This window comes from Cheilinus undulatus, linkage group 2, assembly GCF_018320785.1.
Source record: "Cheilinus undulatus linkage group 2, ASM1832078v1, whole genome shotgun sequence".
Lineage (NCBI taxonomy): Eukaryota > Metazoa > Chordata > Actinopteri > Labriformes > Labridae > Cheilinus > Cheilinus undulatus.
Window position 1 is genome coordinate 36,936,473 of NC_054866.1, and position 13,767 is coordinate 36,950,239.

General features: G+C 41.6%; 1 protein-coding gene across 1 annotated transcript in view; it reads right to left on the reverse strand.

The window, feature by feature from the left end:
• The window catches only part of ppm1lb (protein phosphatase, Mg2+/Mn2+ dependent, 1Lb), a 77,821-nt gene extending 65,291 nt beyond the window's left edge, over nt 1-12,530 (reverse strand). The window contains exon 1 of the mRNA XM_041805844.1: nt 11,530-12,530. Coding sequence (XP_041661778.1) covers nt 11,530-11,928 — 399 coding nt within the window. The 5' untranslated portion in view covers nt 11,929-12,530. The remainder of the gene's footprint in view (nt 1-11,529) is intronic.
• Between the last annotated feature and the right edge of the window lie 1,237 nt (nt 12,531-13,767).

A 13,767-nucleotide genomic window follows, 5' to 3' on the forward strand; every position in this document is an offset into this window, starting at 1 on the left:
TTATTCTCACATTCACTCTTGTTTGATGTTTAGTAGATTGGGTGATTGAAGTCTGAAGAAACAAGACATATTGGCAATCTAACAATTTATCAATGTAACAAACAGAAGCCTCAGTAGTGTGAAGAACCATACACAGCCACAATAACCTGGGACATTCTCCTCATGCTGGCCAGCCTGGCCACACACTGCTGTGGGATGGCATCCCATTCTTCAACCAGCATTTGTCACAAGTCAGCCACTGTGGTTGTGTTGGTCACTCTGGCACAAACAGCATGCCCAAGCTGATCCCACAAGTGTTCAATGGACTTCACTGCTGGCAAGCCATTCCATCCTCTCCACTTCCAAATTCTGGAGGTAGTCTCTGATAAACCCGGCTCTGTGGGGGCGAGCGTTGTCATCTTAGAGGATAAAGCTGGTCTCAGACTGTGGAGATATGGGATTGCCACTGGCTGCAGAATCTTGTCCTGGTATGTCTCCTCATTGAGATTTCCTCCAAAGATGACAAGCTTCGTTTTTTCCACTGGGGGAGATGCCACCCCATACCACAACACTGCCTCCACCAAAAGATGTTACTTTATCGGTGCATAGTGTTCTCCGCGTCTTATCCACACTTTGACCTTACAACCCAGCTATGCTAGGCAGAATCTGGACTTATCGTTGAACTTAACATTCCTCCACACGTTCAGGTTCCAATGCACGTGTTGCTGACACCTGCACAAACAGGCCTGACGGTGAAGGGCACTCATGGCAGGCCTCCTGGCAGCCCATACGAGACAGGAGATTGTCGGGGTGCAGCCTGTTCCGGATTGTCTGGATTGATTGGCAGAGAGCCGTTGGCCATATCACCTGCACACCTTGACTGCAAATCTGTAGAAACAGCCAACAGTTCCTAGGTGCTGACTGTGTTGTAGGAAAAGGTTTTCTTGGGGTGTCACCTTCTTGAGACACCCACTTCTCGGCCTGTCTCTGGCATATGGAACTTGGCCTTCAGTTTGGAGATGGTACCAGGGCTCACTTCAAGTTAAGTCGCAACTTAGTTGTGTGAAACACCAGCTTGAAGTTGCCCTATCCAGTTCAGTCAGACCTGGTAGGATGACTCTTGGAGCAGACACCTACTGACCACTGTAGCAGGGTCCATGCTCACAGGTTCTGACAGGTGGCAGGTGAAAATCAGGCACCTAATTGTCAACACCTGGAGGTACCAGAAGCTCAAAACAAGATTCAATCTCACAAATCCATGTTCCTTACAAATGTGGCACCATGTAAAGGGGAAATAAACAGGTTTTCCAACAGTATAGGATTTATTGTCAAGAAGCATCATTACAACCCCCTCAAAAATGAGATGCTGCATCTCAAGGGGCTATCCTAAATAAACTGAATTGAATTGAACTGAACAAAGGAATAATCTACCATACTGACATAATGCCATACTACACAGATTTAAACCAGCACAGTAGACAGATATTTTGAAGGAGCTGAGTGATTTGTTAATATTCTGCACTAGTCCTAATTTCAGTTTATGTGTACCTGACCAGGGAACACCCCTTGGCTTGTTTGCATTTTTTGTCAGTCCCGTTAAGATTTTAGCAGTGTTTACAATTCATGAGACACCCTTAAATATTCAGTTTTTGTAATTCATTACTCATTCAGTCATAGAGACTAGCTGGAGGCACTGATGTCATGTGAAATAGTGTGCAGCAGGTGTCTGCTCCTGATAGGCCTTTGGCATTTCGGTCTCTCACGGTGACTTGGTCTCTCCCTGGAAGTCCAGATAGCAGCAGACTAGCCCTCTGATCTTCCATGAAAGCAGTGCACCTTCTTATGCAAGCTTGAAACACACACACACACACATACATATTCATGCACTCACACACACACAGTGCTTTCTTTGGTCTTCACACACACACCCACACACACACCCACACACACCCTCTCTTCATTTACTCTCTCTGTCTAATCCTGTAATGCCAACAGAGCAATTAGTCACATACTGGCTCTTTCTTTCATCTCTCCAGGGAGAGCAGACTCAGGAGGAATTCAAACTGCTTAGTATCTTAACTATGTAACTCACCCCATGCTCTGCCAGTATAACACAAACATGAACATAAGCACATTAAAGGATCTAATAGTCAAACAGCAGACTTTCTGACTGTGATATATGCGCTATTGTAAAGCGAGGAGAGTCAACTATATTGCAGCTCTGCTTCATTTACCCTCTAAAGTCCAACCTGCTTTAAAATTCAAGAGACGATAGCAATGACGCTAAGATTGAAATGGCCACTCAGCTCTAATATACTGCACAGCAAAAGTACAGCAGGATAAAATAAAGACAATCCCTTTCAAAATGATAATTGTTCCTCTAGTTTAAGCACTCTTTCTTCTCCTTTACTACTCTGCACTCTCCTATCACCTCCTCTTTAGTTCTATCTATCAAAGTCCGGTTACAAACAAACACCACTGATTGAAACAGCATGAGAGAAATCTGTGATAAAAACTAACAAAAAACAGCTGAAAGGATGGCAAAAACAGACGGAGAAAAAAAGCAGCCCCTGCACCTCACAGCCTTGTAGTATTCTCTGTACTCCACAGCTCAGGTGATTCTGCAGCGCCTCAAGCTACAACCTGACAGTACAAGGCAGGGAGGAGCAGAGTACAGCTGACTCTCTTCATGCCAGTAAGGAACAAATGGCTCATGTTGCAGTTATATAGATGGAGGGCCCAGGGTTATCACTTTCATGCAGGTTATTCCCATATGTCAGCTGGAAATCTATCTCCATTTAGCAGATAAATCCCTCCCCGAGCCAGCGTTTAATGTGACTGAGGCTGCCCATGGATATATATACACATTAAACACTGATTTTTAACACTTTGAAAATTGAATTTGGACTGCTTTGTGTGTGAGAGAGGGTGTGTGGTGCAGAAATATGGACAGAAAAGGGAGATACCTACATCTAATTTAGCAGTAACTGAACAACACACCAATTGGTTTGAGTAAGGTGTTAAAAAAGTGGCTTGGTGGAGCATTTAATTTTCCTTTTTACTTAAAACTATTATTTTCTTTACAAGATGCAGGACTTGCTGCAATATACAGTACTGTGCAAAACTTTTAGGCATGATTGGGCCAAAAAATGAGGCTGAAGTAAGGCGTAGATGTGGCGAGTAAGTCACACTAGGGTAACATCTGGTGGGAAAGTGGACTGACACAACCAGGGGCATGGGGAGAAAAATCTGTTGAAAAACGAATAAAGACCACACCTTCTGTACAGAGTGGTGGATATGGCAAGTAGGGGTACTATCAGGGTACTATCCAGTGGGTAGCAGGCTTGCCAAGAGCCCCTGGTCATGTGGTCAATGTCCCAGGAGCCCAAAAACCACCAGGCGTATTATCAGGGTGAAAAGGCCTGGACAAAAGAGATGCCGTTAAGCTTGACCTTGGCTGCCAAGCGACACACATGTTGACTTGTGTCAAGCTTTACTCTAATTGAACATCCTCTGGAGTTCAGTTAAATCAAACATCAAGAAATGGAAGGAATATGACACATTTATGAATCTGCCCAGATCAGGCCATACTCACAAAATGACTGACATGCAGAAAGAAAACTACTGAGAAAGGGCCCAAGACACCTATTACTACTCTGAAGTAGTGGTAATAGGAAAAAAAAAAAAAAAGAAACATGGATTGGATTTGAATATAAAACTGTCATTAATGTCAAATGTAAACAAACACCAAATAAACTTAACATAAATACATCCAAATAAAAAATACAATAGCTTATTTAAGGAAATAAATAAAAAAGAAATTAGGTTGAATAAATAAAGTAGGTAACCTAAATCAAAAGGAGTACCAATTTTGTTAAATTTTGTTCCTGCAGAGTTTGCACCCCTTCTCGAGGCATTTCATTTTACAGGGCTTCCAAAAAAAAAAAAAAAACCCTAAAATATCCCGATATATTTTTGCTATATCCTGATACACGACATATATAACGCAATATTTTGAAATGGCCTCTCAGTAGCTGTATTTAATTCAGCACCAAATCGACACTAGTTTGGTGAAAAAAATAGACTGTTCTATTGGATTTTTAATAAAATTGTATGTAGAAAGTAAAAATCAATATAAAGTCAAATTTAGCCGTTTTATTTTGAAAAGGACTTCAGTCAATTTTTTACTAATATATCAAAAACACATAAGTCATGAAATACTCTGTCGTTTACAGTGTATGGAAAGTCCTGAAATGTTTTCTGTGTTATTTTTACTATTGCTGACTATAAAATGATTATTTTCCTCATTAAGGGTGAAGCAAACCTACACAAAACTCAGCAAACCTGCATGCAGCCAGAGGCCAAAACCCTGCAGTCTAGTCCTCCATTCAGGCTCACAGCTGTGATCATATTAGTCCGTTATCTGTGCTGATGAATGCTGGACCAGTTTCTGAGAAGTTCATGACAGGAGAGCATCTTTAGACCTTATTCAATAAACTCTCCTGTGTGATCATGGAGGGGAAAAGCTCATCTGGATGCAGGAACATTTTAACTACATGTTGTCGGTGTTTTGAACTGTTAGGCTGGGATAAGGCTCCGCAGCTGTGGATCACATTTGTCCGCTGCTGGGCCGTCTTCTCTCTGACGTGTACGACTCTTGCAGGGAGTTTTCAGGAAAATGTTTGCACCCAGGCAAATCTTGTATTCTGTGTTAAATGTCTTTATGAGACTTCAATTCCTGGCTTTTCAACAACACTGGACTCACGTCTTTAGCAGTGTGTTGTGTTACTGCTGCCGTTATCTCGGAGTCATCTTGCGGCGTATTTAAACGAGTACGGCGTGAGTTAGACCTCTTCCTTTTAAAAGTTGAATGACTGCTCAACGCTGCAGATCCAGCGCTGTTTCTCATTGTTCGTCTTAAAAGTCATCTAACTAGCCGCTAACTTGCCACGCTGCTCTGTTTACCTTCTTCTCCCTTGCTTCTCTCACCGCTGATATAAAAAAAAAAAACGGCCACATGTGCAAGAGTTTTCTGGATGGGCGGAGGAGAAAGAGACAGCTCTCTGCTGTGAGTGATGCATTGAGGGACAATGAGGGAAGCGAAACTCCAGTGAGAAATGCACCCTGGCGGCTCAAAACTTCCCCATAATTTATACTCGGATGTTCGCGATACAGTCATTTTAACTACACGCTACATTCACAGAGCGAGGGCGAACAGATAGCACCAGAATCTATTTGTGGCAGACCTAACTTTTTTGTGGCGGTCTGCCACAAATACATGAATGTATGGGAAACACTGCCTTCTACTAATTTCCCTAGTATCCTAATGTTTGTGCACAACATAGCTTAGTTATGCAGTCTAACATTAATTTCCCTATGGTTTAGTTTAATGTGCCCATCCACATTGTTAAAATCACCAAAAAAGGTAATTCCATTTCAAGAAAATTGGTTTACATATTTTTACAGAAAAATACTATATTGTACCGCAGCATAATTAGGCTATTTTTTTGTTGTTGCTTTGATAAGTGTGGTTATTATTCAGGTTAAAATAAAATATGGATATCCCAGATTAACTTTATAATGGACAATGATTTTGCAAACCTCCATAGGCCTCCAGTTTGGCTGGGCCCCATAAAGCTCTCCCCTTTATCCCCCCTTATGGGCAGCCTTGAGCCCACCCACTAGAAAACATATTATATTTTTGTCCATTAAGGCTTTGCAAACACTGGGCCTATCCAAGACCTGTTGATGTTGATTCCAAGTCTTAGTAGCTGGGCAGATGGTGCCACAAGTTTGACATTGCTATAATGACTGTGAATGCTTGTGGTTTTGATGAGTAGAAAACGTGTGTGGGAAGAAATTAAAACGTCCGACACCTCGCTAACTAGCCAGCTGAGGCAGCCTGTATTCCTGATGTTGCCCCGGGCCACACAGCATCTCTGTTGCTTTATTGTATGCCCTGTGGCTAGAAAAAAAAATATGTTGATTTGCTAAACAGAGGAAGTTGTTTCTGAAGCTGCTGTCTTGCAACCATTTCTCACACTTCAAACAAGGCGTGGGAATGAAAACAGACCAAATTGTTGCCTATGGACATGCAGTGATAAAGCAGCCTCTCGCCTACACTGGCAACCCTTCTCTCCGTTCTCTTACTCTTGCCATTGATGCTCTCCCACTCATTTCTCCTTTCTCTGTCACATATACATCTACTATTCACTACTAACTTCTCCCAGACTTATAACCACATGTATATAAGCTGTGGCAGGGTTGACAGGTTAGGCAGCCTGTCTCCTGGGAGTATTCCACAGAGGAGAGCAGCACGGGGAAAAGGCCGCAGGGAAAAACAATCCAATGACCACTTTTGGTCAAAAGCTGCAGCAGTCAGCACTGCGGCCTAAAATTTAATTTCCCCTAAAAGAACAGCTATCCTCCCTGCCTTTGCCTGCCTATTTTTAGCATGTTATCGTTCAGCCTCAATCAGACCACAGCAGTCAAACTCAGAGGGAAGACGGTCCTTGCCTGTCAGACTCAAAGCAGCATGAGGTCCTTTCATATCCAGGGCAGGCTGATCAAAAAGAATACATGATGTTTAATGTAAAAGCTGAATGAGTGGAGGGAAAGGTTGGAGGAAAATACCGTGTCACCTATGTTTTTTTCTGTGTGACTCTGCTGTATTGAGCTGGGGTCATGCTGCTGTGCTGGGAAACAATGGCAGTGTTTGAGAAAGCCATGACTTCATGATAAATCAGCGTTTTCATCTTCTCGCAGAGCTGTGGCGTCATCTCCAATGCTCTTTGTCGCTTCCACTGACATATTTTTTTAAGGCTTTCATTGTGGGTTGCTTTGTAAAGCTGTTCCCTTGCTGCCCTGCAGTGATCATGCCCTCATGTCAGAGGACAATGGAGGGAAAAAAAGATTTCTTAGCTGCCAAATAGTATCGACAGGGGGTGGACAGAGACCAGCAAATCAGTGATCTAATGACCCACTTCAGTCATGATGTCCTCACGGTTCTGAGCTGAAGCACACTGAATCAAGTTCATCCCCCTGCTTCTTGCAGTAATCATGTTAGACTGTAAGGCCTCTGCTGTCTCCATCCAAAAAATGTGTTCTGGCACAAAAAAAGGCTTAAAAGTATTTTCTGTCTGGATTTAAAGCTCTAAATAGATGAGATTTGGTTGCCCTGCTATGTGGAAGCAGGGGGGTAAATATTTGAGCAACAAGGAATTATCAGCTCCTAAGCACAGTCAGGAAATTCATCCTTACTTCTCTAATTATCCATAAATACTTGATATACACGAGGAGATTACCAATTTCCTCCAGGAGCCCAAAGACATGCAGTCTGTTTATCAGCTAATTCCTGCTAACTTCATTTAAACCTGAATGGGAAGATGCAGTCAATAATGCAGAGTGTCTAGCTCAAGGCTCTTAAGTTTTGTGATTTTTGTCTGCACTCTTCAACTAATTTTTTGTTTAATTCAATTACCATGTTAACAAAATCTGGATAAATAGTTCTCCTACAGTACAGTTTGGGCCCCTGTGACTTCCTAACTCCAGTGCTCAGCTGCAGATGGGTTTAAACCAGAGTTAATTGGAGAATTTAACTTGCAAAGCCTGGGAAAAAAAAAAGCTTTACAATGTTTATGATTGAGCTGTGAAAAGAACGTGTAGCTTTTTCATGTAATGAATTGAGCTGTTTAACCACTGCTGCTGTTTTTCTGGTGTCTTGTCATCACATGAGGGTTGGGTTGCTTTGTGAAATAAATTAAACTAGGGCTGAAAGCAGCACTGAACGGGCCTTCGCTCCTTCCACACCTGCTGAAGCACTCCTCCAGATCTATGGATCACAGAAAAGTCAAAATTTTCTGACCTGTCATGTTCGTCACAGCCAACATTGAATGAGAGTTCCCAGTGTAACCAACTAAAGCATGTTATAAAAATATTGCTTGGTCTTGACAAAGGCGGCCCATTGAAATATTCTGTATTTCGGCGAAGGACCACCCTGAGTAAATTTTTTGCCATGCCCAGTGTCACAGCTGGGGACGCACAGACAATACTATAAAGGATTAACTTTCTAACTCTCCTGCATTCTCATACAGCACAGCTTTTACTGCTTTTAAACAAAAGTGCATTTTAAACAGTGCAGCCGTTAGAGTAGAGATCATCACATGTAATGCTGATTGACCAATCAAGTTTCTTTGCTCAGACCAGGCTTGAATGTGAATGCAGAAACACACAGAAGAGCAGTGCAGACAGGATGTGGATAAACAGAGTATATGTCAGTGACAGTAGAGACAGTTCGCACAGTTTATAAATGTACATGAACTAAAACTTTACATTTTTTAAAATTATTTAGTTGAAAAAAGTTGAATGAAAGAAAATCGGACCAGATAAAGCTGTTTACCTTGCACAAGTCCTTTGAGAGCCTAATCCAATGATACCTCTTACTGGGGGCAATAGGGAAGCATCTTTGATTTTAGCCCAGATTAATCACATTATCATTAACATCTGGACTTAGAAGAGACAATTCTGTAAACTGAGGTTATCCAACCACTGTTTTCAGTTTGGTTTCTTGTAAATATTTGACTTTACAACGTTGTAAATGTATGGCTTTAAAAACTAGAAATTTTTGAGTTGATGTATTTATTATAACAATGTCAAGATTCCTAACATTGTAAACATACAAATTTAAAGTTTTTCACGTAAATTTAAAACTTTTAACTTGGAAATTCAGAATTTAGTTACTTTAAAAAAATTCAACTTTATAACCTCAAAAATTCTATTTTTTTCCCCACAAAAATGTAGACGTTTTTCTTCAAAATTAATGGATCCTCTTTATCTCTTTTATCTTTAATGTTGCCCTAATTTTACATCAGATATTGTGTTTCTAATCATGATTTAAAAAAGTATGTACATCTAATTTAGACAATGTCAGAGCAGATAGGGCCCCTCAGCCCCTCGGAGATCTTTGGCACCTGGACCCCCCTCCCCTCGTAAACAGTATGACATCTAGCACTATAAATCTGAATGCAGACAAACAGAAGTGTGACCCTTTGAACTGACAAACCTTTGATAGCTTTGTGGGGAATAGCCTTGTCTCTGTGTTGACACAAGTCAGAGCATAACATTTAATGCATCACTATCTCCACTTGTAAAGCAAGCTCTGCTGAATAAAGGAAGAGAAAGAAAATCAAAGAAAAATCTATTCCAGCACCCACTGCCTTGGCATCTGCCTCTTTTGTTTCTCAACCCTCTTCAAGCAAGTAACAGAGAGGAAAATAGGAATGGAGTGACAGGGAGATGAACGTGCCACATCACAAGATGCTACCTTCAGGAACCAATGTAATCAAGCTAAGTTTGTCACTCGCATTAGGTGTGTTTAGGACATGACATTCAGGTTGCACAAATGTACTGGTTTTAAATCCTTATCAGTCCTGTTGACAAACATCTACCATTGGCAGTAATGTAGTATAAACAGACATCAGCAGCCAATGTCATCTATTCTGTTCAATTAATTTCAGGCTTACATCGAGCACACATAACAAGTGAAACAAAGAAGAGTCACCTGTTGCACAAACTGATCTGTTTTTGTGATCAAACACAAGAGAAATTGTTGGCACAGTGAAAGTCACACACAAAAGAAGTAAAAGATTAATATCTGCTTAATTTTCACAACCACTGCATCTCCAATCACCATTGGTATCTGACAACTAGGGAATAAGAATAAGCTGTTTTTTTGAGTGACATAAGGTTCTGAAGAGGAAGGAAATGTGCGTAATTAAAAATGTTGTGTCAATACACTGTGCAGACTTACCCTACACTTACAGCAGAGTGTTGATTTTTAACCAGTCTTTTTATGTGGATAATTACTGAAATGAACAAAAAATGGCTGTAAGAGGGCAGCAGTATTTTCTTTCTCTTTAACCGTGCTTCTCTGCTCTACAATTTTCTATACTAGTCCCACTTTCTGTCTTTTAAATGAAAGCATGCCCAGATAAGAGATGAGTCACAATAGTTCAGTGCTAATGTAGGGAATATAATCATAGATGTCCTTGCATCCCTTTTAAGAATTCATATGATTTACATGTATGTGACTGATGCAAAATAAATAAGCAAAGCTGGAATTCTCTGCACTTTCCCGTTTACAGTGCAGTATGATGTTATTTTAGGTCATTGCAGAAGAACAAGTTGGCAGTTTGTGCATAAAGCTCCAACCTCAATTGGATCACCAATGATCCCAAGCGGTAGAACATGCATTGTTTACAACACCTCAGAAACCATAAGAAATACCTCTATGGAGTAAATTGTGATTGGAAGCTTAGGCTACATTTTTTGCCAATCCACGGACAGCTCCTGGTATTTATATCCCTTCCAAAACATTTTTAATCCATGCACGAAGCTCAGTGTTTATTTAAAGCTTTGACACTACAAATCCACGTCATTAAGTCCATGATAATATGGCTATTTACGACATTTTTCACAATGAAAAACATAGCAATGTTGCTAACAGTCCTGTATTTTGACACTAGAAGCTGAAGACAGAACTTCCTGTCAGTCTTTCGGCCAGTCATGATGCTTAAATCTATTGTTTTCTTAGCTGTAGTGACCAATCAGAGCCGGCCAAAGATCGACACAAGACAGGGAAGTTGGCTATAAAAGAAAGCCTGTTCATTGTTGATCCGGGTGTGATTTGTAGAAAGTTTTATTAGATTCAATTTCCAGTTCGTTATTTTACATGGTCTTTTGATACACTCCTTGCAGCACACATACTCTGATAGTCCAGGTTGTTGAAAACAGATGTCTACTGTGCTTTAAAGGGTTGAGATTCTACATGCAATTCTGCATAACACATACAGGCAGACCAAAAATAGCAAAAACTGGCTTTGGCTTTCAAGGGTTTAAGCTCCAGTGTGGGACTTTTGGTTTGTGTTGATTTTGGCTCCCTCTGTGGGCAAAAAGATGCTTATTTGCTGCTGATTTTGTCCTTGGCATGCATTCTTTCAACTAAAATCTCATTTTTCTCACCTTTAGCATTACAACGTGTCACTCCTTAAGAATATTACCCATCAGAAAAAGTTAATAAAGGGCTGTATCTGCATGCCTGACACCTGCACCTATAGTGTTCAGATTCAGCATACAAAATAACCATAAAAAGTCAATCTTCCTCATGACCTCCTTTGCTGTGATTGCTAATGAGGCTTCATTATGGCGTTCTGCCTGTGTGTCCGCAAGCTTAAAACCCCCTCACATGAGCTCTCATTGAATAATTATTTGCCTTAATTCAACTTTATTTTATTTTATTATTTTTTTAGAAATTGGCACGTCATACTGCAAAGCAGTTAGAATGGCTTTCCTTCATTCAGTTACTGTAGATGTAGTAAATCAAACCAGTCACCCCCCATATTAAGCTTTTCTGTTGTTCAGCTTATTTCAGTGTGAAGTCATGCAAAGTTGTGCTGCTAACTTTGGATACAGGTTGAGAAAAGAAAAAACTGAGTTGGTGCCTTAAATTGGGGCATCTTCCCCCTCAGCCTCATCTCCTCAGACCACACTCACCTCTCCTCCATGACCGTCAAAAATCCCAAATATAGACGGGTGACTCTTGTTGACCAGGTCTGTGAGCACCTCGAACCGATCCTCCATGTGCTCTCGCCGGCCTTGGATGGAGTACACAGCCACGTTGTTGCTTTTGAACTCCCATGTTTTGGAGAACTGTGCATCCAGGACGTCCAGCCCGCCGAAGCGCTCATTCTGCATCATCTCCGCCACTTTCCCCTTGACCATCTTGACCGCATCCCGGCTCGACTTCACGATGGTCTTCACTTCGTCCGTGTGGAAGAAGTAACTCCACAGAGCCAGGCTGATACACAGCAGGAACAAGGTCTCCGGTCTGAGCAGAAAATAACGCATGATCCTTCCTAATAGAGACAGCAGGGTCATTGTATCCTCTATCATTTATTTATTTACATGCAGGAAATCGCGGCAGGTTGTGTGTCGCTCGCCCCCGCCGCAGATTTCAGTCCATCGTTGGTGGCGTCGGTGGCTTGGTAGCGGTGAAGCAGGAGCATTTAAACGAGCCTTTTACAGCGAGAGACATTAACACTACAGTGACTGGATGGTGACACTATACTGCTCCGTTAACTGGACACACCAGGCAGGAGGTAATTTTGTTAGCGTATGTGCAGGGACAGGCAGCGGGGGAGCAAACGCGGTGCTCCAGCAGGTTCCCTCTAGCATGCAGCCCCGCAGTGAGCCACCAACGGCTGTCCGCTGACCATCTGATGCGGTCTGAGAGCACCGAGTCTCCGGAAAGAGCGCCAAGGTCGCCCTTCAAAGGAAGCCAGCGTGTTCTTGGCCAGGAGGGAGCAATGGGCAGAGCTTCTCTTCTCTGCCTGCTCTGCTACTGTGAGTTTCCAGTCCTGAAATAGCGGTCTGTGTGGAGGCGCTCACATTCCCAGCTGCCGCTCTGCCTGCGACGCTTTGCTGGTGCCTGACTACACCGGGGTGCTGCCTTCAGGAGCAGCTCGTAATTTTCCGCGAACACAGGGAGCAAGTGCTCAGACCACAAAAACAACTGGCACAGTAATCCTCTTTAAGATTCAGTCTTCTATAAAGTCTTGTATAACATTTTGCCTGATGCATTCTTATGATACATTTCTGAAAAATATTTGTTTCCTCAGGAGTATTGAAGTTTTCCCAAAGTACTCAAATGCAACAAGGTTCACATCTTTAAGCTGCTGATTGTTTTCACAACTATTAGATTCGACCAGCCTTTCCCAAACTTCAGTATGCTGCTGCCCAGTTTGTGACCTAACAGTCTTCTGGGGCCCACCAAAATCCGTGTACAGCCATAACATGAGACTGAGACATTGACTTTTTATTGTCCCGTTTTTGTATAACAAATAGGGATTTTCAATGCAAACATGTGGCTTTCATATATGTTAATATAAGCTTCATAGTCTGAACTTCATTTACTTTTGAAGTAATACAGAAAATTATTCTACAGCTTGAGCAGCAGTAAAAGATGTCCCAATGGCATCAGAACTTTAAACAGTAATGTATAAGCCCTACATGCCCTCTGATCAAAAAATATCCGAAAGCCATGATGTTATGGTAACAAAATGAGATTGAGTTTAAGTCATGCTAATGGGAAAAATACAGGAAATTTGCATATAATGTGCTTTATGAGACATTATATTTGGAACACTGCAACAATCCTTCAAATATATTGGTAATATATTTCTTCCACAGTGATTTTAGAGATGATTTCAAACATTTAGTGCCTCCTGGTTGACTTCCTGTGGAGGTCCCCCAGGCTGGTCCATCTGAGAAGAGACCCAGGGGCAGACCCAGAACCCACAGGGGGGATTATTCATCCCATCTGGCATGGGAATGCCTTGAGGTACCCTGGGAGGAGTTGAAAAATGTTGCTGGGGAGAGGGATGTCTGGGATGGATGGATGGCTGGGTGGATGGACATTCAGTTTATTACATGTAATTTGTCTTATTTATCAGCCTTACATAACTGCCCATCATGTTTTTCCCAAGACGTGTGTTGACTATATGTTGTTTAAGAGCTTACTGCATCAGAAGGGGTTTTCCTCATTGCAAAACACATCAGAACAACAGGTAGAATGACAAAGACTGTCAGCACATCAGAAACCCATAGAAATATTTTGCCACGTTAAGCTGTAATACCAACTATAATGACAAGGTTTTCAGATTGTTTTAACAAAATTTTGAATCCTATTTTGGGGTAATACTTGATTTGGAACAGAGTTTTAGTAATTTTTTT